The 27,692-nt window shown below is 44.2% G+C and overlaps 1 protein-coding gene across 4 annotated transcripts in view; it reads right to left on the bottom strand.

The window, feature by feature from the left end:
• Positions 1-3,601: 3,601 nt before the first annotated feature.
• Positions 3,602-27,692, bottom strand: part of Syt9 (synaptotagmin IX) — a 178,308-nt gene continuing 154,217 nt past the window's right edge. For 2 of the 4 annotated variants that reach the window (XR_378262.4, XR_003946532.1), the window contains one exon: positions 3,602-5,738. Coding sequence is in view for 2 of the 4 variants with exons in the window: in NM_021889.4 (NP_068689.2) it covers positions 5,730-5,738 (9 nt within the window). In the remaining 2 variants the exon portion in view is untranslated. The remainder of the gene's footprint in view (positions 5,739-27,692) is intronic. The other 2 variants (NM_021889.4, XM_006508099.3) reach the window with 2 other exon arrangements.

Genomic DNA, 27,692 nt, shown 5'->3' with positions numbered 1-27,692 from the left:
ATCTCAACCCAGTGTGCACAGGGATGGCTAAGGCAGCTGTGTGTGAGATGTACAACCTGAGGTTTATGCTTTGACGGGCCCAGACACCTCTGCCTTGACGCTATCAGAAACAGATGGTGACCTATGGTCAAATCCAGGAGCTTCTGGGGATGAAGATCTCTATCAGAGCCGTAAGAGAGGGATTACAGGCAGGTGCTTACATGAGCAGGCCAGGAGAGAGTGCTCAGTGCCCGCCCCCTTCCCCCCTTCTCCTTACCCTTGGCTATGCCATCCACAGAGACACAATCACTCTTGGTTGCATCTTGTCTAGAGGCACCCCTCCCTGAGAGCCTTCCCTATCACGGGGCTTCCCTGTTTCTTCCTTTTGGTATACTTGCTGGGCTGTGATGGGCTCTCTGGAGGGTGGTTATAAAGAGAACCTGTTTTGGTATTTAGTTCGAGATGGAGCATATAAATCTTGGTTTTATGGTCTGCGTAAATCTTGAGTGGTTATTATAGAGACTTTCTGGACAGTCAATATCATATTCCTTTCAGATTACTTGTTAAAGATGAAAAGCCATTGAAAAGGGAATAGGAGAAAGAAAGAAAGAAAGAAAGAAAGAAAGAAAGAAAGAAAGAAAGGAAGAAAGGAAGAAAGAGAAAATAAAAAGAGAGAGAAAGAGAAGGAAGTTGGTAGACATTTGATGTCCTCTGACTCTCCGATCCCCATCCTGCAGAGATAGATTGTACAAGCTGCACAGCTCTGCCCCAGCCCCTTGCCTTTTCCAGAGTTGGCCACAAGAAGATCTCAGATGGAGAGACACAGACTTTAAAGGTGGAAGAGCACAGAACACACTGCGCCAACCATTTCTCATAGGCAAAGAAATGGAGTCATTCAGAGAAGGCCTACAAATCAGAGGCGAGAGAGAACTCTGGGCCCCAGCTTCCACTAATAGCTCTGTCTATCACATAAGCCATGTCCTGGTCCATGCTCTGTGCTCCTCAGGCTTAGTGCCGCTTGCAAACCCTTCACATGACTGGCAGACTTTCAGATGAAATGACAGCTCTGATAATCCAACTCGTTGATGCTGGAGTCTCTGACATTCCTTAAAATCACATAGCAGAATTGGAGGAGGTGACATCACTTTGGGGATACCTTTTCTAGCTGCAACCAGATTATGAAGGTATTGAGTAGAATCTTGTATAAACCAAGAGGGGAGGGTTGGCATGGCTGTAGGTGCCGACTATTTAGGGAGATAAACATTTCCTGAGAAGACTGCCTACCTGTGCTAAGTTGGCAGGCACATTCATCAGCCCTCAAATTATTTATGCAATTCCCATGAAGCAATTTCTGAAAGACCTAGAGAGTTCCTTGCTGCAAAGGAGCTAGAGCTCCTAACCCTGACAGGGCCATTATTTCTATCTCTTTCATTGTTCTGAGAGGAACAGAAGCCCTGGACTACATCTGTGATTGCATGTGTGCATATGTGTATTAAAGTGGCACGAGGAAGTTAAGCATGGGGTACAGAAGAAAGTTGTAGCCATGCTTTCATTGTCCAGCTCTTTGGGGAAGAGCAGAAGTGCTTTCCAAGCTGAGAAGAGTGGGAGCCACATCCAGCCACAGGTGCTGTGTGCTTGTTTGTTTTTCCCTCAGCTCTCTATGACCTGGTTGCCCTGGGATTGACAAGTGTCTAGGTGGGACCCCTGATGGTAAGGAACAGAGGAAGGTGAGGCCTGGAGCTTTTGGGGGTTGGCCAGTGGCGAAGAGTCCTCAGCTCCCCATGGAGCAGGGTTGATCATAAGGCATATTCTGCTTGAAGATTCATGGTTTGAAGTTTTGTTGTTGTTTTGTTTTCCATTGTTTGGGAATTAGTGCCAAACCACTGTGTCCACCCACCAGAAATTGGGTAAGAATTTTATGGGTAGAACCCCAAACAGTAAGTTTATACAGTGGAAAAGTTTCAAGGAATGGGTACTAGTTCAACTTCCCTGCCTGCCCCTTAACCCCCGGGTAATTACAAGCTTCAAGTCTGAACTCTATGTCTCCCAAACTTGTGATTTCATCTTGTCCCTGGAATCAACAAAGGTCATCAAAAGAAGGCTGGCAAGGACTCTCTCCTCATTTCTATAAACACTATTCTCCACCAGGACCTGCTCTCCTCTCAAAAACAGTGGAAACCCTAAAGGCCATGCTGTTGTCCTGAGCCACCCTCTCATCTTTTCCAAGCCAGAAGAGGCCCCCCAGGGACACACAGAAGCTTCACCTGGGAACAGTTCTTTATGAAGGCAGCAGCTGACAGCTGTTCTCACATAGGCAGGAAAGAGAACACAACAGACAGTCCAGGGAATGTCAGCATATCATCTACCAACTAGAATAAGCATTTCAACAACTGACTAAATTTACTGGTTTTATAGGACTCTATAGAGGCACAGACATGACCCTTGGATCTCCTTTTAGTGTGTGTGTGTGTGTCTGAGACAGGGTCTCTCTGCATAGTCCTAGCTACCCTAGAATTCACTATGTTGAAAAGACTGGCCTAGAACTCGTAGAGATCATCCTGCCTCTGCCTTCTAAGTGTTGGGATTAAAGGTATAAATCTGCATGTCTGGCCTCAATGCAAAATTTTTAAAATATGTTTATTTTTTCCCTAAAATGTCAAAATAGTAAACTTTAAGGGCTGAGGATTGAGTTCAGTGGTAGAGTATCTGTCTAGTATACTTGATACCCTGGGTTTAATCCCCAGACACACACACACACACACACACACACACACACACACACACACATTCATGCATACACACATACTTCAAAATAGCAAATTTTAAACATAGAAAAAATTAGGGATATTGCATTTGGGTTTTAGGTAATGTTCTTGACTGTCTTAAGGCAAGGAAATCCACAGAATCAGAAGAGTCATTACATACCCACTGACGTGGTTATGACCTGACATGACAGTGGATGTGTCTGCTCCCAGTGCTCACAAAGCTGAGGCATGAGACCTGTGAGTCTGAAGCTAGCCTGAGCCACACAGAGAAACTATCTAACACACACCTACACCCCTCCCCACACACGGCCAGCAGAGCACCACTATATTTGTCTTGTCATGATTTCTTATATATCAGTAGATATTTAGTACACATCCCACTGCAGGACAATATGACCACAACAGGAAGCCATTCTCTGTTTGTCTTTATGTGTGAATGATGTTCTTCTTCTCATGTGAAGAACTGGATACTGACGGTCATGAGGAGTTAGCATCCCTAGAGAGTTTTACCAACACCCGTTTACTCTACCTCCCTGACTTGCCAATGCTACACCATACTGGACATTGCAGCCTCTGCTGAATGCACACTGTTCAGTATCCCAGGAGACACTTGAGTGGCAATACACACTCAGGGCAGAGATCCCTGAAGTGAGCCCGGGAGGAGAGCTGGTTATTGGTTACTGAGGATAGCCAGCATCTTTCTCTCACTTAGCACCAGGTCTCCCCAGGGTGATGAGGTTTCTTCTCTTTCCACCAGGATTTTTTTTCTTTCAAGATGTCATAGTATCCTTTTATCCTAGAAAAAAAAAGCCAGAAAATCACCCCCCTCCACCCCCCATTTAATGAGACAACGACTGTATTTTTCAAAAGGAATATTTACTAGGAAACTAAAGGGAGACCAAACAGAACACAAGAGAACAGAGGCAGAGTTGCAAATGAGCTGAGGGAATTCAGATTGATAGCCAGCTTCTGGCCACAGCTGTACTGGCTAGGTAAAGCTCTCCACACACAAAGCCATCTGTTTACCACGTGGGTAGTCTTCTTCGCCTGAATGCCCCCACAAAGCTATCTTTGAGTCAGTAGCTTATTCCATAGTACCCCAGGGCTGCTAGCTCAAGGTGAGGAGATCCTGAGGTGGGAACAACAGGCTACCCCAGGATCTCCAACCTGAGCTCCCATTGCCAAGGACATGTCAAAGCTTAATAAGATGGCTGCCTGATAATCTTTTGCTGGAGCCATTCTAGTTTCTTTGGGACCATTCTTCTAGGCACATCTGCCTGGATCTAGTGACAATATTTCTGCTCCCTGTCCTGTTGGCACTTGGCCTTCATACTTTGGTTCTAAATACTGATATGGTGGCGGATGTCTGAATGGAAGGGATGGGCAAGGAAGGTGTGTTTTTCTCATTTTATTAGACATAGGCTGAACTTTGAACATAGGTTCCCTTTGAACCCCTTCAAATGAAGTTGGAAGGAGATGGGAGTGGATCTGGGAGGCCAGGGAATGCACTAAGCTTGAATGAATTAACATTGCCTTATACAACCAAAGGTCTCCACCCTTTTAAGACACGACAAGATCTGGCGTTGGCAGTAGGATTTCTTGTACTAGGTGTATATGGAAGCCAGAACTTTCCAACATCTGCTGTAATGCTGCATCCCTCGGGTGCAACCTACACTGAAAAACAAAGTGAAATGAAGAGAGGCTGCTCTCCAGGATGGTTAACTGCAACCCAACTCTGGGTTCTGTTACAGAGACTGGAGGGGAATGGAATTGTGGAACAGTGATGCAGGGGGAGGGTCTTCTAGACCCAGGATGAGAGAGGACCTTTAGGTAATAGCCCCCAGTCCATTCAGGGGGTACTGGGGCCTTTGGTTTCATTTCCTGGAGGCAGACACAGGAAGGATGAGGTGCACAACTGGCAGTAGACTGGTCCAGGAGGATGCTGGGTAATGGATGAGCTACCCTGGGGAGAGCCCTTGGCCTTCATTCTTGTAGGTATTTCCATTCCCCAAGTGCTGCAAAAGTGGTATGTGTCTGAGGTGGAAAAGAGCCTCTTTCTGTGGCTGCCCAAGTCTATACCCTGGGCTGTTGCATATGGAAACAGCCAGAAGGCAGCTGTGTCAAGAAAGCCCAAAAGCTGTGCCTTTTTCCAGTGTCATCTCTCAGTGATCTTATCTCATAACACACACTTCTGTGTCCAGGAAAGATTATTCCTGGATGCATATTCCACTGGGAGGCAAGTGTCCCTAACAAAGATGGCACGTTTCACTCTAGTAATATCACTGCTGGAAAGGAAGAGGCTACTTGGAAATAATGTTTTAGAATCCCAGAACCTGGGTTCTGTGAAGAATGACCATGGCTAAGTGGGACTCTGCCATGTGCATGGGAAGGGACAGTGAGTTTGCTATGAACTGACCTGCCTTGCATGAGACTTTTTCCAGGCTGGCTTAGCCTAGTATTTTCTTGGGCCATTACTTGGAAAACTGGAACACTTTCTGGGGTGGAATTATTCTCTGAAGACAGTCATTAGCTCACAGGTAGTAAAGTTTGATTTGAAATCTGCTGCCTATTTAGCACCTGGATATATATTTAAATATTCTGTCCTTCCAGGGCATCCAAATCAAATGACTGCATGTTAGACTGACCACTGTCAGGACCAGTGTCATGCCCATCCAACCAAAGGCCATCTTGGCACTCAAGCCACTTACTATGCCACTTGCTCTCTTCCACAGTCCAACTTGGCTTTTGACAGTGAGGGAGGAGCTTCTCTAGAGCATATCACCTTGGGCCACCTGAAGAAAATAGATGAACCCTTCAGATTCACCACATCCAATTTGGAAAGAGGGCCAGTTATTGCTGTGGTTACAGCTGAGTATTTCTTCACTGGAGTCATCTGGGTGTTGCTAGGTGGGAAAAGTTACTGCAGATCTTTGTTACATGGTTGTCCGACTGTGTCCTTGGCACAAGCAGTCTTCTTCTCCATAGTCATCGTTTCTGTAGGGAGAAGAAACAGAGAGTGAGCTGGTTTTCACTTGTATTTTTTAATGTGTACCAAACAAACACCAGGCACTGAGATGGATGCTGGAAACACACAAACCATGTGTGAGATATTCACCCAGATTTCAAAGGACTCATAAGGGGATAAATGAACTATAGAGGTGCACGCAACCTTCTGGCAGAGCCTTTGAGGGCACTAAAGGGATTTTGAAGTCCAAGTGCCACTTGGGCTGAAGGTGAGTTCGGGCCATTGGGGCGGAGGAGAAAGCCCATGCAGAGGCAGGAAAAGGAATTGGTGCAAAGGAAGGACTGTCAGGTCTGAGCTGCAGGGACTGAGGGGTATGGAGGAAGCAAGAAGACCAGGCTGGAGAGAGGAGGTTTGAGTGGTGAAACCTTGTAATACTCAATCCTTGTTTCCCAGCTGTGAAAGGATTGATATGTGTGCATGTGTGTGTGTGTTTTCCTGGGGACAGAGCCAGGTCCTGTACCTGCTGGGCAAGTGTTCTAGCATTAGGCTATACCCCCAGCCCTGAACAGTGAACTTTCTTAGTAAAACCACAGACTTAGATAAGCGAGTTCTCTTGTGTTGCTCACTCAACCCAGCATTCAGCTGAAATTCAATTCATGGCATTACCTTTATATACAGATTAAGGCTATTAATATAGCAGGCACAGAGAGAGGACAGAAACCAAAGTGACTTCTGCAGCTACAGTAACAGAATTTTACACACAGGCTGAGAGGGCAGCTAATGTTCTCAAATTGGAATGTGCAGACTCTATTTCAGAATCAGAGTTCTGCAATAAAGCTACAATGTACAGAAAGTAATTAAAGCCAGGGTACAGGGAAGATAGAAAGCCATGTCTGGCTTTGAAGTATGTATGTGCTCGTATATACACACATCTCTCAGGAAAGATGCATTCACTTCTGAAGGTGACAGGGAAGGGCAAATAGACATTTGCCATTTGAATAAATCTTAACAGACTGTCTGAGGTGTCCAGACAAGCTAGTACCTATGTGTTCAGGCCCAGAAGTCACCTCTATACTGGGCTAGTTATACCTTGCCTGGAATATGTCCACAGGGCTAGACTTTTAAAACTAGTTCCCATATGGAGAAAAACCACTAAGAGAGGCCATGATACCAATGACCCAAGTAATAACATGGCTCTAACTGGACTCTGCTGCTGCAGAGGACTCATTTGGTGCCTTTCTTTGTGTGTGTAAAATACCAGTCTTGGGCATAGCCTCAGGGAATGTTTCTCCTCGGCTTCAGATGAAACCCTTTGGCTCAGTAAGTCTTCTGGCACCAGTCCTGCCTGGGCCTCATGTCTCTTGTTTTCCTCCTCTGGATATTGCCACTAGCTTCCAAAACATGGTGACTAGGGACCAAGAATGACACACAGACTGACAGGAGAAAGGAGTTTTGATATACTTGAAGGTGTGGCTGGTTATCTCTATTATAGTCTTACAAGAGCCAGGGAAAAGTCAGATGCCTAGGTTATGTCTGAAAAAGTAGCTTGGTAGAATTTGACATGGATGACTTATGCTGCCTTCCAAATCCTTTTTGTCTCTCACTGGTAATGTGTGTGTGTGTGTGTGTGAGAGAGAGAGAGAGAGAGAGAGACAGAGAGAGAGAGACAGAGAGAGAGACAGAGAGACAGAGACACAGTGTGTGTGTATGTGTGTGAGCACTCATACAGTCCCATCAAATGAAACACATTGCAACATCTTCCTAACATCTATCATCCAATGAGTTGCTTCTCGTCCAATATTTTCATAAAAAGATCTTCGAGGAGAGTTTTCTCTAGCTCAGAATAGCACTGACCCAGTGAGGCTGTGTAGGGATGGGAGAGTGGAGACAGAAATGATGGTTTAAGCACTGTGTGTCCAATCTTGGCCTTGCTGGTTCCAGTGCTACCACTACTGAGCACAGCAGCTCTCTCCGTGTCTCCAGACCCGGTGGCCTTACAGGCTGTGCCGAGGGTTTGGAAGCTTCAGGAGATTCAGCAGCCTGACAGGAAGTGGTGGTTACAATCTTATCTGACCAGAAAGGTTTCTAAGTGGATTTAATTGTCCCGAGACATAGGACTTGATTGGAATTAAATTGAATTGAAATCAAAGATGAGAACTGTCCCAGTGACAACCATAATGTGCAATGACACTTCAATCACAAAGATGACAGCTGATGTGAGACAGGCCATTCAAACCGACCCCAAATTAAGAACATAGAATGACCGAGGGGAGCAGCTGATTTCATCTCTCTGTGAATTTGAAAATGGGTTTTGATTACAGGAAGTTTCGAAGGGCTTTAGACTGTGAATTCTGTCAAAAATGGAAGTGATTCTTATTGTATGAATTAATCTTATATGTGCTTAATATTGCTACTCTTGCATTTAAAATTCTTTAATCTAAAAAGTGTAAAATATTAGCATTTTCTGGCTGTTTAGTACAGCTTTACAAATATTTATATGAAACAAACACTACCAACCTAGAATCAGGTGAATGTCACCTTGCCTCAAAGGCAGTGTTTCTTTTTATTACTCTATAAAATATCTATCTATCTATCTATCTATCTATCATGCTAAAGAAATAAGAGAGTGTGTGGTATCCCAGGGATAGGGCGGATACAAGCTCTACAACAGGATCCACTGCTACTTTGCCAGCTAGGTGGACACACATCAAAGTGACTTCTAAACACTTTCTTCATTCCCCACTGTGCCTCTCAGTCCTCATCAGGCGAGCTTCTTTTTGCAGTTGGCTGTGGTCTATATAGAGGCTACAACTAGTCAATGTGCAGAGACTAAGTGACCTTGGGGTTGAGTCCTAAATGAGACTTCTCTGTCACCCCTTCACCAGGGAGCACGGTGGAAGAGGGATGGAAGGACTGGAAGTCAGGGCTGGGAGGGAGGAGTGCTGGGAAGCACTATCTTCTGGGCAGGACATGGCTGATGAGCTTGGGAAGGCATTGAGGCTGGACTACCTGCACATGACCTGGATTCATGGTGACACTTCCTCACAGAATGGGGAGGGCTCATGGGACCCATTCCTCCATGAGGGACTAACAACAGTTATTGGCGGCCAAGGGAAGAGGAGTCACTTCCTTCAGCAGTGCTGCCACGATTCAGTAACTGGATAGCATAAGTAGACTCAGTGGGTTGCACACACCAGACATACATGAAAGGAGGAGAGGGACCTGTTGGGAAGAAAGATTTTAAGAAAAGGAGAGGAATGGGATGGGAAAATAGGGGTTAAAGTGTAAAGGAATAAATATCAAAGCAACTAAAGAAACAAGAAAGAAAACAGTGTAAACAGAATGGCATCTCCATCAGCAGCTTGGAGATGGAAATGTCCATTTGTGTAAAGAGTACCATGTCAAATATTTGGCCTCCATCTTAAAAATCTATATATTATATCTAGCCGGGCGTGGTGGTGCACGCCTTTAATCCCAGCACTCAGGAGGCAGAGGCAGGCAGATTTCGGAGTTTGAGGCCAGCCTGGTCTACAGAGTGAGTTCCAGGACAGCCAGGGCTATACAGAGACACCCTGTCTCAAAAAAACAACAACAACAACAACAAAAAAAAAAAACAAAAAAAACCAACCAAACAAACAAACAAACAAAAAAAAAACCCAAAAAAAACCCACAAAAAAACCCCAAACAAACAAAAAAAGAATTTGTATATCATATCTCATTTAATCCTTTCTCTAAATCTTTATGTCCTTATTTTCCTCAGGCGAGATAAGGGATTTGATGAAGATAAGAAACAGCATGGCCAGACTCTGCTACCATGCACTGATGATCTAAATGCATGCTCTGGAGGAACGCACTAGGCTCTGCACACCACAACAGAATCCTTCTATAAAGTGGTCTTAGGGGGCTGGAGGACCTCTTGTAGAGAGGTCCCAGTACTTTGGTTGCCGGTATCTGTGTCAGATGGCTTACAACAACTGCCCCTAAGTGAAGCCCCAGGGGAATCCCACACCCTCTTCTGGTTCCCACACACAGGCACATAATGCGAAATAAAAATATAAAAGTCCTTAAAGAAGTCTGAAGTCTAGAAAAGAATTGAATAGTTCAGATTATCACAAGGTAGTGAATCAAGTCCATTGTTAAGTTGTTAAGGTAAAAGATGTGGTAAAAACGTGTATATGTGTGTGTGTGTGTGGGGGGGGATGGGGGAGAGGTACATGCTACTCACAAAGAATAGCTCATTAGCTACACACAGAGGCAAGGGTTCCAGGCACAATGCTATTTAAAAGGCAAATAACCCACTTTTCAAATGAGGTGGTGCATCAGGTAATTACTACTTACTGAGATCAAGTGGAGGACACGTGGAGTGTGGCACTCTAACTCCGTATCATTACATTTACTCATTAACAAACTCAACAAACATTTCCTGAGCACCAGCACACGAAAAGAGCCCTGCCTACTCACTTCTTCAAGAGCTCAAAGCAACCATGAGATGCCAAGAAGAATCAACAACTCTCAGCAGAAAGCTCTGACTGTGTGCTATGCATGTGTGTGGGACACATGATGCTGTCTATCTAAATCCCAGCATAAGGAGGAAAACTTGGGTTGGGAGGGAAGTTCAAGGATATACATGTTGCGCTGGACTATGAGAGGAGATGGAAAGGCTGGATTATCTTCTCGTAGAGGAATCTGGCCTGTTAATGCCTAGCATTGAGAAAACTCCCCCAGGAGGCAACTCGTGCCCCATCCTGTTTCTGTACGGTTATTTTACCTCTTGAAAAATGTTAGTGTCTAGATGGCCACAGGCATTTTCCATTACTATTGAAGACCTGAAGTGATATTTCTATTCCTATTAATTGGAAAATTAACTTTGCAATGACAGGTGCGATGCATAGGATTTGTAAATGGCAAAGTAATGAAGCTTTTGCACAAGTGTATTTACTCAGAAGCAATTTGTATTTTGTGACACTAATTTTGTCTTATGTTTTACTTTAAATTTATATGTCTAGATTAAAAAAAAAAAACCAAAACAAAACAGACATGCATGGTCTTACGTAGCCCAGGCTGACTTTCAACTTGACACACAGTTGAGACAAGCCTTAAGTTCCTGACCTTCCTGCCTTTACCTCCCAAATTCAGGGGCTACAGGCCCATATTTGTACCACGATGCATGACTTATTTGATTAATAAGGCACATGCCTAACAACAATCTGCGATGCTAGAACATTACTAAATTCATCATTTTAATAGCCATATTTAGGATAACTTATTTTTCTCTATCTTTGGGTGTGTTCTTTTAGATAGGTGTCACTATGTAGCTCAGGCTAGCTTCAAGCTTCTGACAATCCTTCTGCCTTAGTCTCTGGAGTCCTGGGGGGTTACAGGTGTGTGCCACCAAGCCTGGTTTTAACTTGTCAAGTATAGACAGAGTCTAAGTGCTCAGGAAAACATCTTATAAAGCTGATTTCAAGATGCTTATATTGATTTAACCCAAAGCTGTGTGTTTTTATGTTTTAAGCATCATAGGAATTAGTTGTTTGAAAACCATCTTGTTTAATACATAAAATGATTGCCGTTTGAGGTATGTGATATAATTAGATTTTAATTCAACAGTTTTGGTTCAAGGGACTTCAGCCTATCAATTGCTTAAATAGTACATGGATATTTAATAGAATTTTGCTTGTTAGGTTTATAAAATACTGTTTCTTTATATAAAAATGTTCGAGAGAATTTGGTTAAATGTGAACTTGATTTTAGAAGTGTATGGGCATTAATCTGTTAAATTAAGGAGCCAAGAATTCTAGAAAGTAAAGTGAATATTTTAGTTAATGACAAAAACAATTAGCTCACTGATTCACATTGCTAAGCATGTGCTAAGGACTGTTCTGGGAATATGACAAGTGACTGACCACCAACGTTCATCTCCTCATGTTATATGCAGGCTCTCCACACTTCTAATCATCCTTATTTTATTTTTATAAAACTACCTGAAATGCTTCACCATGCTTATTCCATCTTTCTTCCTGAAGGATATAAGTTCCACTTAAGAGAGAATTCTCATCTTTTCAATGTGTCACCAGCACCCATTGTAAGTATTCAGCTGATATTTGTTGAACAAATACTTGAAGGCAGCAATTTTATCTTCAAAGTGATTGTTTCAAAGGAAGTCTGGCTGATCCTTCCTCAACAGAGAATGTCACAACACAGCAAACGATGCCACGGAAATGGGAGTCTTGAAATAATCACCGAGATAAGCTGCCAGCAAGGCAGCCAGCAAGAGGATCCAGAGTGTTCCAGAGGAAGTACTTGCCCCACCCAGTCTGCCTTTTAAACTATGAGGACCATCTGAGACATTATGCTTGAGGTTGTAAAATCTTCTGAGATGACCAATAGGACCTTGATTGCCGTGTTTAACTCATGGGTGTAGTCTAAGGCTTGGAGAAGTAAGTGCCACAGAGAAAGCAGGGGTCTAGGAAAAGAGCATGTCAGTTTGCACAGGAGTGCTCACTTATTTTTATGTATTAAGAGAACCGCTGTGCTCCCAGATTTGAAAGTTGGCATGCAGAGACTATAAGAAATCAGCAATCATTTTATGTATCCTGAGATGAGAGAAATTGGTATTCCACCCAACGGGAATGTACTCAGGACTGACTCTGCCAGGAAATTTATGGGGTACAGGTTATATGATGATGAATAGCATGCTCTAGCCTCAAGTAGCAGCTGGAAATGTGGGGGATGACACATACACAGATGATATCAAGTGTCACCAAATGCTATGTTAGGGTGAGGGGCCAGGGAGCTAAGAAGCACAGACAGAGAACAATAAGCTCATCTCGTACTGGAGGAGCTTCGGGATACTTTCCCAGGATGATAGCCAATCAGACGCTTAAATGATGACTTTCCCAGGATGATAGCCAATCAGACGCTTAAATGATGAACTAGATGTAGCTGGGTAACAGGTAGGAAAGAGAGCATAGACAAATCAAAGCAGGAACAAGGATGTATAGTAAATAAAAAGAATTAAATGGACCGAGATCAATTAGGCATGGCCCCAAAGTAAAGTGAAAGGGGGAAGTGGGGGGGACGACAGACAATGGTCAGGGAGGGGCTTGATGGCAAGGGAACCCTGAGGTTGTTCAGGATGGAGGGCAGTTACTAGAGGATTTTATGTAGTGTAAGCAGGGAGGGATTGGGGATCAATCTGGAGCTCTGGGTAGGGCTGTGAGGATATATCCTGGAAGGACTGCTCCTCAGAGTAGATAGTGCCTTCTGCTGGCCACCTAGACATAAAGAAGTCTGAGGAAAATTCAGGGCTTGCTTTGCCTGCTCACCTTCAGGCCCTGCTGGTAGGTGCATGCATTTTGTGGCTGCTGCTATTCTTCCCTGAAGTGGGCAATCTAGTTACGTTGACCTTCGAAGGTGGACTGAATCCTCCAGGCCTCCTTCAGTGCCAGACTGGGACTGCTGGAGCATCTACCCTCATGGACAGAACTGTTAACACATCCTCAACCTCTCTACCATGTAAACAGCCACTGCTAGACTGCCTGGCTTGTGCTGTGTAAACCAAGCTAATAAACTCTGTAATCTATATTCGTTCTGTCAATTCTGTTCCTCCAGAGAACACTGACTAATGCAGGTGGTGCTGCACCAAAGGAAAAAGCACACGGCGTCCAGTTGTCCTATTTTTACCTATTTTAAGATGGATCACTCGGTTCAGATGTTGTACCAGTCTAATCCACCCCTCATTACATCATGTTCTCAACAGCATTTCCTATTTTCCCAATTGGGGCTGGGCCTGACAGCTGCTTGGATAATGCAGGAATTTTACATACAAGTATATAGATTTAAGAGAATGTAAGAGCCCCACAGATAACCTAGATACTGTAAACTTCTAGATTAAAACCGACTTCTCATCTTTTTTTTTTTGGTCTTGTGAGACAGAGTCTCTCTGAGTACCCCTGGCTGTCCTGAATGAAACTCATTCTGTAGACCAGGCTGGCCTCGAACTCAGAAATTCGCCTGCCTCTGCCTCCCAAGTGCTGGGATTAAAGGCATGCGTATGAAGCAATAAATCCATTCTTCAGAGCAGTTTGAGCTGAGGTTTCTGTTCCTAGAAGCCCAGTGTATTGCTTGTCTCGGGATATGAGAACTGTCCCATTCAAATCCCTCTGGACCAGCTAAAGACAAAGCTTTTCAGTGTGGGGCTTACTGGCCAGGCTGTGTGGGATTTCAGCTATGCTATAGGACAACTCTCTGTGAAAGAATTCTGGGTGAGGCAGGGTTAGAATGTCTTCTCCAAATCCCATAACTCTCAAAAGTCATAGTTAATGCTATGTGAGAGGTGAGGTTTTTGGAAGGTAATTGGTCCCTTTGTCAGGGATGAAATTATCCATCATGGATTAACTGGTCAGTAGACTAATGGAAGAATGAGTTCTCTCTTGGTCACCTGTACTTCCTTGCTATATGATGAGTTTCCACAAACGAGGAAGCAGGCCTCTGCAGAGCCAGCACCCAGACCTTTGAGATGGGCCCTATCCTATGAGGAGAGAGGCCACGGGCAGAGTATGAGGGAAGCTCTTCATTATAGGTCACGGAATTGGAGTGAAAGGCCCTTATCCCTGGAGGTAGACAAGTCACAGCATTCCTGCAGTCCCTGTGCCTGTGAACTCTATGACAATCTTTTCTGATACTCTGATGGCGAGGTGGTACCAAACAATAGTGTTTCCTAGATGCTAATGCTTAAAGTCATTACAGACTTCCATATGTTCTTCATTTGGTGGTAAAGTCTCTGAACAGGTTATTTCTAAGCCCGTTCTGCTGTCAGCTCTTTTCTACCTAGTGACCAGGCACTGTATTCACAGTTTAAAACGAAGAGCCACGTTATGTGGCTATTTTCTCTTGTGTCTGTGGAGGGTGGAAAATTTTGATCAGGAGCTGTGTCAAATGTAAAGGCTTGTCACTGTTCATCATAGGTCCATGTTCACATATAAGGTACACACTCAGGAGCAGCTGGATCCAGAGGTTCAATATCATCAGGTCTCATTACTTTCTCTACCTCTCAGGTTGGCTTTCCTTTGTTTGGCCCCTTTCTGGAATTGAGTTCTAATGTTTAGAAGTCAAGATAGCTGCTAGAAACTTCACACTAGCACCTCACAGCTCCAACTGCAGTGCAGAAGTGTGGCATTTTAAATGGGTGTTGTTCCAATAGGACCCTTGGACCTACACTAGGTCATGGCCTAAAGCAATCCTGGAATGTGCTAAGTGAAGGGGACAAAGACACTTCTGGAGCCCTTAGGTTTGGTTATCTTCTTCCAAATACTTGTACGGAGGGTGACAGAGGCTGAGCTTTGTTCTGTGGGGAAATGAGACCCTTTTATCAGAACAGGAGTGCTGCACTCACAACATCCAACCTTTTCCCATTGCAGGCTAAGGGAACTAAGGAAGACCAGGTGCTGCTTTAGAAGACCAAGCCTTCGCATCTACAACATCAGAACTGATCAGAATATATTTTAGAAGACATTAGTGGGGGTGGGGAGGCACTACAGAATATAGCGCAGCTCTAAATTAAGGGGGAAAAAAACTCCATTAGCTTTTAAGATTTTAAAAACAAAGGGTTTTTAGTTCCCCGGTTTTACTGCACTATTGTTCACTATGCATCCTACTGGGTTTGGAAATTATGGTGATATGGAAGCAGATGATTAGGTGGGGGGAAGAAATAGCAAGATCAAAACAACTGAAAGTAAATTAGCAAAGCTCCTTACGTCACAAAGCTTTTGGGAATGTGAGGTCTCTGGGGCGGTGAGTCAATGCCAGCAGGGTAGAAACAAAAGAATTTTCCTGAGGATTCCTAGGCTTTGTTTTCATCTCACATTGTTAAGTGAAGCAAGTAATACTAACACCGAGGGGAAAAGAATTCTTAGAGCCAGCATAATTGTATGATCCCTAATCGTGCAAGACCCGGTTGAGCTCTGAGGTACAGACATGTCTTCTAAATGGCTGAGACGTGGGACTGCAAAGTGTGAGGAGAGTTAGTATATCTGCATGCTCTTTCCAGGGACACTGTAATAGAAGAAACAAAGCAGAGGTCAAGTATAACAGCTACAGGCTGAGAGCTTGATGGTTATAACAAGTGTCAGCTTGACAGGATCTAGAATTTCCTGGGAGACAGGTATGTCTGAGAGATGATCTAGTTTAGGCCAATTGAGGCAGGGAGAGCCATGTGAAAGCAGCCAGCCAATACCATTCATCTCTGTTTCCTTACTCTGGAAGCACTTCGAATTTCCCCTGCCACACCTCCCTAGTTGTAAGGTTAGGAGTTAGCCAAATAAACCCATTGTCTTAGCTAAGGTTCCTAAGACTATGAAGAGACACCAGACCACAGCAACTCTTATAAAGGAAAATATTTAACTGGGGCTGGCTTATAGTTTCAGAGGTTTACTTCATTATTATCATGGAGGGAAGCATGGTGGCATACAGACAGATGTGGTGCTGGAGAAGTTCTACATCTGGCAGGTAGCAGGAAGAGAGAGATACTGGGCGTGGCTTGAGCATTAGAAACCTCAAAGCCCACCCCGAAGTGATTCACTTCCTCCAACAGGGGCGCATAAAATAATCCTTTCAAACAATGCTACTCCCTATGAGCCTATGGGCACCATTTCCATTCAAAGCATCTTGTCCCTTCCTTCCCTCCATGCTTGTCTCAGGTGTTTGGTCACAGTAACAAAAACCACAACTAACACAGTGAGAAAGTGAGAGGGAGAACCTTTCCCAAAGCGTCCTGTGCGGTCCATCCACTCTGGATGGCTATGATGGTTATACTCTAGCAGCAGTGGTGTGGAAGAACACTGTGTCTAAAAGCTCTGTCTGGAACCAAAAGTCCTGTTTCAATCTCGTCTGCCTTTGTGATGATGATAAACACACACACACACACACACACACACACACACACACACACACCCCAGCTGCTTACAGAATAAAGCATGGCTGCTGCTCTGACAAACAAGTAAAGGATACTGCTTTGTCTTCTCACACCAGGTGAGGGGGAGGAGCTCCTTGTATGCTGTGCCCAAGACAGAGCCCCAGGGGCAGAGTTAGCAAGCGGCAGCACATTATACACCTCAAGGTTAACCAAGACCGGCTTCTCATCACCTCTACCACAAAGGAAAGCAACAAGGCCAGGTCCAAAGTTACTGATTCGAGACCTGACAAGACTGAAGAGGGTCACACAGAAAGACTAGGACAGACGGTCCACTCAGCCTGCTTGCTTTGCCACTCATCTGCTGGTGACAGTGAACACACTATGTAAGGCTCAGTTTGTTTTGTGGGAGACAATACTGTTTGCCTGTTTATAGGCTGCACTCTTTACCTTTCTTGTTACTGTGACACAGTATTTAGCAAAAGCAACCTAGGGGAGGGCAGGCTTATTTTGGCTTTCAGTTTGAGAGGACACAGTCTTTGCGGAACACCAGATACTGGGTGACACTGTGTCCGCAGCCAGGAAGCAGAGATGAATGTTGGTGTTCACTCTTTCTTTCCCTTTTTTATTTAGGCCAAATCCTGAGTCCATGGGATAGTGTCACTCACACTTACATCTGGGTTTACTTTGCTCAGCTAAATCTTCCTGGAAAACTCCCCTTTAAAGAGACACCTAGTGTTAGCAACCCTTCTAGGCTCTGCCCCACAGTTACCTGGCAACAGCCAGGTATGCCTGGCTTAGTATAAGCCAGTTCATTCTCTCTGCTCTCTCTCTTACTCTCTGCTCTTTCTTTCCCTGACCCCCTTCTCTTCTTCCTTCTTCCTCATCTCTCTCCATGTGTTCCTGGCCAGCTTCTTCTTCCCCCCACCCCCTGCTCTCTCTCTTCTCCCTTCCCAACTCCCCTACCCATGTCCTAAATAAACTCTATTCTATACTATATTTGTCGCATTGGTACTTTATGGGGAAGGGATACCTCAGCATGGGCCTAATGAGGCACCTCCCCTCCCACCTCACCATACCATGCCTCTATCAAAACATATCCTGGCCTCTTTATTTTATAAAACACAACATCTAGAGACATGTCCCCTAGATGATTCCCAAGTTAGACAACTTGCCAATGGCGATTAAGCACCACACAGGGTGAAAGCTCAATTGGATGATGTATATACATAGCATGATAAAGCGCCTTGGTGAGAGGAGGAATTTGGTGCAAGAATATTTACATTATATCATTGTTAATTCAAGGTATTGTTTTTAAAAACAAGGTGTTTTAGCTAGGGTTTTATTGCTGTGAAGAGACACCATGACCAGTGCAACTCTTATAAAGTAAAACATTTCATTAGGGCTGGCCTACAGGTTCAGAGGTTTACTCCATTGTCATCATGGTGGGAACCATGGCAGCATGCAGGCATGGTACTGGAGCAGCTGAGAGTTCTAAATATTGATCAGAAGACAGCCTAAGAAGACTGGATTCCACACGGGGCTTGGCTTGAATATTTAAGTCCTCAAAGCCCACCTACACAGTGATGTACTTTCTCTAACAAGGCCATAGATCTTCCAGTAAGGCCATACCTCCTAATAGTGCCACTCCCTATGGACAAGCATTTAAAGACATGAATCTATGGGGGCCAAACCTTTCAAACCACCACACCAGGCATATTGGCCTATGAGGATGGCAGGAGCCAGCACTGGAAAGAAGTCAGGACAGGAATGGAGAGACGCGGGCTAGGGTTTAAGGTGGTGAGAAGACAAGGGTACATCAGACCCGATGCTTATAAATGCTAGAGAGTGGGGAACCCCTCTCCAACAGGCTTGCCATGGTCTAGGGCTGAGGCTTTATCTTCTCAAACCTAGCACAGCCTGGTCACCCAGCAAGGCCACGCCAGGCCACGCCCCATTGATTTTCCTCTGGCTACTGCATCCTTCCTGCTGCTCTGCAGCCCCTTTCGTAGAACCTGCACCCTCTTCCCACCATCCACAGACTTCCTGTGGTTCTCATCATTCATCTCATCTGGTCTCCTCTGTATCTTTAGTACTTTATTATAGTCCTATGTATATTTCCTTATCTTTACTGGAGCCTGGTTCTTTCTATGAGTCACAGCTCTCTGTGGCCCATTTCAGAAGGCCTCCAGACTCTGCCATCTCTGGGTGGGGCTGTGAGGATGTCGCTCTTTCTCACAGCCTTTGCTGCTCTGTCTTAACATACAATGTCCCCCCCACACCCCCTCAATCTTTTATCTCTCCTCTCTGTTATCATTCCTTGAGGACCAAGGCCCTTGTGCTCTTGGTTTTCCTTTCCAGACCAAGCCCTGCCGCTGTACCACTCTAGTAAAGCAGGGCTTGTTGGTATTTTATCCTTGAGCTAACTCACCAGGCATCCTGGCCAGCAGACTGGGGAAGCTGTAGAGGCCTGCCCTCATACTCACTGTGCCTACTGAAGAATTCTGTCCGAGGGTTTATGAAAGGTGAGTTATTTTGAGAGAATTCTGTGTTCTGTTACAAAGCAGGTTATGCTAGTTTATCAAACTACTTCAGTAATTCTGAAAAGAGAACTCTGTGTGACACAATGTCAGGGACACAATGGGTGTCGATGCCATTTTCAGGAGAGTTGACGCAGAATAATCAGGGTATGAGATGGGAAGTAAAGCATGGTGCCTTACTGAGGCCAGGGCCCTCATGAAGAAGAACGCTTTCTTCCTCAGAGCAGGAGGTATGTGCTGCTGCCCTGTTCTTCTACCTTGTGGCAGGACACAGCGGGGATGAGTACCCGTGCATGAGGACCTAAGATCTGCTTGTAGGGACAGTGCGCACATCTAGCAGGGGCCATCAAAGGCAAGAGAGCCTCAAGCCAGCCCCTCATCTAAGCAAGGCCTCTGCAGGATCAAGGCTGCTCTCAGAATAAGGACAAGACTCCAGTGAATGGCTATAGAGGCCAGGCTTTGCCCACCTCCCACCCTCCTTCCCTGTTGTCTCTGAACCTTCCACTTTCTCAGCTTCACACTTACAAACTCTCAGAGGATCAAGGTCTATAGGATCCTGAAGCCTGACTGTACTCCAGTGTTGCTGTTGTAGATCATAAGGGTTTGTTCTTAAAGTTCCTCCTAAGGGGGAGATGATCCCAGGCTATGAGATAAATTGTGGGATATTGTCAGCATGGGGAGGGGGTATGGGGAGGGAGAGTGTAGCTTTTTCTATCTTCTTTTCAGAGTGTAGAAATTTATTTTTATTTTTAAAATTTACTTATTCACTTTACAACCTAGTATTAGCCTTTCCTCTCCTCCCGGTACCCCTTCACACAAGTCTTCCCCCTATTCTATCCCATTCTGGGTGTCAGCCCCCACTAATATCCACCCACACACATTAAGTCACTGTGGGACTAGGCACATCCCCTCCTACTGAGGCCAAAATGTAGTCCATTTAGGGGCGGGGATCCATAGGCAGGCAAGCAGACATCAGGCTCAGGGAGAGTCCCTGCTCCAGTTGTTTGGGGACTCCCATGAAGACTAAGCTGCTCATCTTTACTAATACTACAACTGTCAGAGGGCTAATATCCAAAATATATAAAGCACTCAAGAAGTTAGACACAAACAATTCAAATCGCCCAATTTAAAAATGGGGTACAGAATTAAACAGAAAATTCTCAACAAAGGAATCTTGAATGGCCGAGAAACACCTAAAGAAATGTACAATGTCCTTAGTCATCAGAGAAATGCACATCAAAATGACTCTGAGATTCTACCTTACACCCATTAGAATGGCTAAGATCAAAAACTCAAAGGACAGCACATGCTGGTGAGGTTGTGGAGGAAGGGGAACAGTCCTCCATTGCTGGTGGGAGTGAAAACTTGTACGATCACTCTGGAAATCAATTTGGTGGTCTCTTAGAAGACTGGGAATAGTTGGGAATAGTTCTACCTCAAGACCCGGCTATACCACTTCTGGGCACATACCCAAAAGATGATCCACTGTCCTGCAAGGACACTATGTTCACAGCAGCTTTATTCATAATATCCAGAAGCTGGAAACAACCTAGATGTCTCTCAATTGAAGAATGGATAAAGAAAATGTGGTGTATCTGCACAATGGAATACTACTCAGGCATTAAAAAAGGGATATCGTTAATTTCGCAGGCAAATGGATGGAACTAGTAAATATCACCCTGAGTGAGGTAACCCAGACCCAAAAGGACATGCATGACAGGAACCTGACGTAACTGTCCTCTAAGGCTCTACCCAGTAGCCAATCAGAAGAGATGTAGAGACTCATATTCAAACATTAGATGGATCTTGAGGAGTCTTATGGAACAGTTAGGAGAAAGATTGAGGAACCTGAAGAGTCAACTAACCTGGACCCTTGGGGGATCCCAGAGACTGAATCACCAACCGAAGAGTGAGCCTGGGATGGACCAAGGCTACAACAGCTATTGCGAAGGTCTACCTTCTCAGGAGAGCTTGTTGCTAAGTGCTGTAATAGTCCAGTTCTCATTACTAACATGAAACATCTGAGTCAGGATCGTTTTTATAAAGAGGTTTATTTACTTAGTTCATAGATTTAGAGACTAAAGGGCATGGTGCTAAGACCAAGTCAGCTCTGGTGAAGGGCTTCTTTGATGCATCAAATCTCACAGTGATATGTATGTAAATGTTGTGTGCCTTTTCCTCAGGAGACATAAATGTCTGTTCACCCCATATAGAGCAGGCCATCAAAATATATTCCAAACAAGTGTAATGGGGGTGTCAGGAATGCTTTGCCTTTCCTTGATCTGGATAGATCGAAGATCTGATTTTTTTAAAGGACTGCTCTGAGCTTCAATAAGAGGTCAGGGGCTTGTCATAATGTCTCTGGGCTAGGCAATTACCGTATTGGAAGGCTAGTCCAAATGGAAATCCCCTGGGAGCTCTCAAAGGAGGAGAAGAATCAGGGGTTCTGGCCAGGACTCTGTCAGCCTCCTTTAATCCCAATAACTACACTAACTCTATTACACACACAGCATACACTAAGTACTATGTACCCTTGTAGGTCTTCTGCACACAAATCAATATCTTCTTTATTTCTCCCAATGATGATCATGATTATTTCTGAGCATAATTACTGGACATTCCTGATATGATGACTTAAGGAGTTGGAGGCTCTCATTCTCTCTACAGCCCCCAGCTCTGGGTTAAGCTCGGCTGTAAGGTCTAGTGTCTGGTCTTTAGGCTAGCTTGGCATCCAGTCTGCATTCATGCTGTGTCTGTGTGTGGACTCCCACAGAGTTGTTGCTCATTCTAGTAAAAAACTCAGCTCTGTGGTCAGTTCCAAACTAACTACAAAAGCTGGGCTTTTCAGTGACTTCAGCAAGGGAGCACCACGTGCTGTAGGCAGGATGGACTCTAGCTGAGGACTGGTGTGGCAGTCTTGAAGGGCTGGCTGACAGAAAGACTCTCCTAGAGCCCCAATGCATAGAAAGCATCTCTGACACCCCAGTGTCAGGTACTGAGTTTGAGGGGCTAGTTCTGTGCAAACATCTAGCTTATTGGAGGAATTCTCTCTGGGATATCATTCTATATTATCATTATATTATCATTCTATATTATCATATTCTATAGCACAGCTAGAAAGCTATGGCTTACAACAATTAATTGGTATATCTTACAAAGAAATAATAAATATGCCAATTACTCTCATTTGATTATTACATACTGAATATAGGTATTAAAATGTTATATATTATAACTCATGAATGTATGCAATTACTACATGCCAACTGAAATATGTACTTTAAAAGCTTATCTCTTTGGGGTAAGGAGGGCAGGAAGCAGTTTCACCCTTGTGGATCATTAGCCCCCCCTACCCCCCCAACCCCCCGTGCGCCTGAAAAGAAAATTTTATGAGAGAAAACAAAAAATGGTAAGAATAAACAATGGGGCACGGTCATGTTTGACTGTTAACCCTTCAAAGCTGGTGTGAGAGCAATGTAAGATAGCAGGCTGGTGGAGCTGGCAGTGCCCCAAGCTCCTGGAAAAGTATCAGGGCACGGTTTGATGGGCAGCTGGGTCAGGGGATAAGGGGTTCCTTAGGGTTAGTATTTCTGTGATTAGACAGCATGTAAGAACAATTTGGGGAGGGCAGGGTTTATTTCATTCACATTTCCATATAACAGTTTATCATCTAAAGCAGTTAGGGCAAGAACCTGGAGGCAGGAGCTGATGCAGTAGCCACGGGAGAAGTGTTGCTTACTGACTCTCATGGCGTACTCACTCTGCTGTCTTATAGAATCCAGAACTATCGGCCCAGGGGTGAGATCACCCACCTCAATCACTAATTAAGAAAATGCCCTACAGGCTTGCCTGTAGCCTAATCTAATAGAGATATTTTTTCAGTTTTGGTTCCCTCCTCTCAGATTATTCTAGACTCTGTCAAGTTGACATAAAATTACCCAGGACAGGGGTATAGGGTAAGACAGAGAGGCTTTCAGGTGGGTTACCTTGAGGAAGGTAAGGACCAAGAGGTTAGAGGCTGTGAAGTCCAAGGCTAGATGTTGAGGCCCAAAGCATTATCCCAGGGTCAATACCAGTCCATCATCCCAAGTGCTCTCAGAGCCTGGAATAATATTTTTAGACCCTCCTATTCTCCACCTGCTTCCCTCCTTCCCTGTGCATACTAATATACCAAATAACACTGACTATTAAAACCTACATAGCATCCAGTAAATACCAGGCCCTGTGCTAAACATATTACATTCATTGTCTCATGTAAGATTGGCAACAGCCCTCCCTATTTGGTAGGATCTATATTTGTGTACTTGAAAAGTTGACTAATCTGGCTTAAATAAATTTTAACAACCTGTTCAGAGACACACAGCTCAGAAAAGTCAAAGTACAAATTCAGTGGTCAGACTCTGGAGCCCTGAACTTCCAATGAGAAAAGACCCACTCCTGAGTTTGAGTGAATGGAGAGTTGTAGCCCAGGGCAAACCCATCTTAGCTCAGTCCTCTATGTAGCACAGGCCTCCAGAGGGGCAGTCACCACAGGCTAGGAGACACTGGCTCTGCCTTCATAGAGATAACATGCCCAGGGGCCTGTGTGGGCTATGGAAATTGAGCAATTTTTCACTTAAAATCATCTGAAAACAAACTTCAATGTCTTCAAAATTATATATTCACAGAACATTCCTAGACTCTGGGATAGGATTAGATGGTAATGATTTAATTGATGGTTAAGTGTGTAGATAAAATGAGTGTGCTGAATTCTTCCCGTAATTATCTCTCAGAGGAGCCCTGGCAGCTGTAATTACTGTCTGAGGCCAAAATTATAAACCAGCTGTAGTTTTAAGCAAAATATGTTACAGCCTCTGCTGGATCTTTAAGTCGGTCACCACCAGCTCAGGCATCCCTGTAGGGCCAGTCTACGAGGGAGCAGAGCCTTGCTTGGGGAGGGCAGGTATTCTCATTGAGTGTTCCTGAATCCTTGCCCATTGCTGTCTTTGTGCGCTGCACTGCTCGCTCTTCCTTGCTACAGGAAATCTTTCCTCCTGTTCGTTCTGTTGCCAGGACAAGTTTTCAGATCAGTTAGCAGGTACCGACTCTGTGCCCTAGAGGCTAGACAGTAGACTCAGCTGGGGCACTCCTAAGTCAACTCTGTTGTGCTGGAGCTCCTACATCCAGGAAGATCTGTGGCATCATGACAGTTCCGGGTCTGCACCTCACTGGGGACCCACAGGCCAACTTATATTCTCCATCAACTCTTGCCACAATAGACAGGAATGACTGACTGCCTCCACCAACCTGGTTAGTCTAATCGTGACCAAGGATTCTTCAAGAGCTCAGTTCTTGTATGATAGTTATGCAAACCATTATATGTTCATTCAACACCAACCATAAAAACCTGGAGATGAATGGAAATGAGGGAATTCCTCTGGAAGTTGATATTTGTTCATTATTTTGTAGATTCTCACTATTTTATGCCTAAAATCTTCATTAAAAAAAAAAAAACCCAGTCCTTGACATTGACTTTCCACTGTGAATGCATAATGGGACACCATGAGCATCTTCTAGGGTGGTATATGACACCACAACTGCTCTCTTCCTCGTTAGCATTTTAAGAATTGTTTTGATGTATAAAACAATGTTCTAGGTGCTACAGGAAAGGTAAGAAATGCCATGATATACAGAGCAGACACAGCCCTTATTACCACACTTCTGTGGCTTTTGGGTGATCCTGGACTTGACTTTGAACTCAGCAACAATCAAATCTGTGACATCAGGAGCTGCATCCAGAGGTGGACAGTTCAGGGTTAAGTGGACATGCTACAGTTGAAGAAGTTTGAGCCACTGACTTAATAGCTGAGCTGGCCAGAGACACGTATCCCTGTCATCCCTCCAGCCTCTCAGCTGTTCAGCATTCCTGGGGTGATTTCCATGTTTACAGGTTGTGCTTCTCTGTGATTCATTCATAGTGTGCCCCAAAATATGGGTCACGAGTTCTATCCTGGGCACATGGAACTCTTGCTAGGTATGAATCACACAGAACACAGCACCAGGTGACATCAGAACTGTTATTAAACAAACTATGTCTACTTAGCTATGGGGATGAAATGAGCATTTGCCTTAGTTTGGCAAAGTGTTAGGCACCTGTTCACAAATATTTTGTTTTATTCAAAAGAATAAGTCTTAAAATGTTATGGAGGATGAAGGCAGCTACAATGGATTAATCACTGCCTAGGCAAAGGAAAGGGACTTCCAACTCTACCCTCAGAGGGGAAGAGAGGTCAATTGAAAGTGTTCTCCTTTAAGTGAGGATGTTGGAGAGTGGAATGGTGAGATTCTACAAAACAATGAACAATCTCAGCTTCTAGGAGTACCCCAGCAGGATCATGCTACCCACTCTGTCTCCTCTTGTCCAGCCATTTTCTCTTGGGAGGTAGTAGAAACCCCTCATTCATATTGGGTTACATATTTGTTTCTCAGTGTATGAACCTTGTTTGGAATTTTGTTTTGTTTGAAACCCCACAGATTTATCAGCAGAATGCATCCATAAGCTCCTGATGAGGTAGGTGCATTGGTATCAATGGCCATGGGAGGGCAGCAAAGAGTAGCAGAGTAATGATAGCTGATCTCCAGCCCTCTGCCCTCTCCTTCCAGCTACGGGGGAAGAGATGCTTGGCAGTGGTACAAATGTCCCACAACCCACACTGACCATTGCAAACACTGAGGGTAGTGGGACTGGAGAAAATTCCTGACAAATGTCTGTTGAATCTTAGTGTTATAAAGGAGGGAAACTGAGTAAAAGCTGGAGAAGCCAGAGTCCAGCTTTATGCAAAGAATTGAAAGCCAGGATTCCGCATGAGGTAGGTTTAATATGACTGTGTTGATTCTCTTCCTAAGTAGACCATGGGCAAATATAGGGATTGAAAAATAAAATAAAATAAAATAAAAAAGCTCCTTAGCCTCCATTTTCACCAGAGAAAAGAGTATTGACAGCCATATGCAAGATGTGACAGGCTGCAGTGGGGCAATGGCCATTAAAGGTCTCTAGACAGACCATCTCTTGTCTGGAAAGGTTCCTTGGGACCTACTGGTATGGGAAGGGCATGGATCTGTTCTTGACTTGCTGCTATGTGGCACCATGCTGGCTTGAGCCTTTCTGAATCCTAAGATGGAGTCTTGAGTTGAGGGTAAACTTTGAGTGGACAGGGAGATGCAGCAGGAAGGTTGGCCAGGTCTTGCTAGGGAAGGAGATGGTGCTTTTCATGGTGTCTCAGAGACAATTCATCTTTAAAGTGAGACATCTTTTGTGCACATTGTTTCAATATCCAGCTAATGTATGGCCATGAAATGTAAGTGGAAAGACTGACAGGGGTCTGAGGAAATCTTCCCTTGTTTCCTAAGTGAGAGTTACAAGAAATATAGTTTTACCATTTCCTCTGGACTTAATGTCTAAAGTCTGATGTCACTTGTCTGAAGATGAAACAAAGGAAAGATGTCCACTATCTTGGCATCATCCTTAGCTGCTGAATCTCCAATCCCTATCTCTTATCCTCTCTAGACTCTATGGCCAGATAACACATAGTTTCCTTGCAAAATCTATTGAGTTATAGAATTTCTGTTGTTTACATCAAAAGTAATCTAGTGACTATCTCATAGCAAAGCCAAGTTGAGGACTTGTCAGATACTGTCTCCTTAACAAAATAAAACTGCCAGAAGTGTGTCCTCACGACTAGACGGGCCTCTGCACTAGGGTGATGGTTAACTTTGTGAGCCTCAGTCTTTTACTGGATATTCCCTTATGGATAATTTCTGCTCAGCTCCACACTTTTCAAGTTTTCAACCTTCAAGCTTTCCAGGAAGACACTGCCCATTTATATACTTGGGATTCTAAGTGGTCTGTTGACCTGCCAGTGATGCCCACAAGGCTGTAGCTCTACCCAGGGACATTCTGCTAACACCCGTGAAGGGTGCATTCACATACATTTCGAACAGCTGAGCTTTTCGTCTTATCTCTTGTGATTTACTAGACACTTTCTTTCTTCCTTCCTTCCTTTCTTTCTTTCTTTCTTTCTTTCTTTCTTTCTTTCTTTCTTTCTTTCTTTCTTTCTTTCTCTTTCCTTCCTTCCTTCCTTCTTTTCTCTCTTTCTTTCTCTCTTTCTTTCTTTTCCCTCCTCCTCCTCCTCCTCCTCCTCCTCCTCCTCCTCTTCTTCTTCTTCTTCTTCTTTTTTTTTTTGAGACAGGGTTTCTCTGTATAGCCCTGGCTGTCCTCGAACTCAGAATACTGGACACTTCTTGTTTTAATATTCTTTTCCCTCCATATCCAACTGAATGCCATTCATATCAAATAGTATCACAGGTTATTTGATTCTGTTGGCTCCCTACCTTCTGATTTTAATCCCCACCTTCAGGTTTTAATATTGATGAAGTTAGCTAACCAGTCTTTGAGAAATACAGCCGCATGTCTGGTGGAATCTCTTCTGCTTCCACCAGAAGGAAAGCTTCTGTCCATGATTGTTTTATGTTTATGTTATGTTATTAATTAT

Source organism: Mus musculus, chromosome 7 (assembly GCF_000001635.26).
Source record: "Mus musculus strain C57BL/6J chromosome 7, GRCm38.p6 C57BL/6J".
In the NCBI taxonomy this organism is placed as follows: domain Eukaryota; kingdom Metazoa; phylum Chordata; class Mammalia; order Rodentia; family Muridae; genus Mus; species Mus musculus.
The sequence above is the reverse complement of the archived record's forward strand: the minus strand, read 5'-3'. Positions and strand labels throughout refer to the sequence as shown.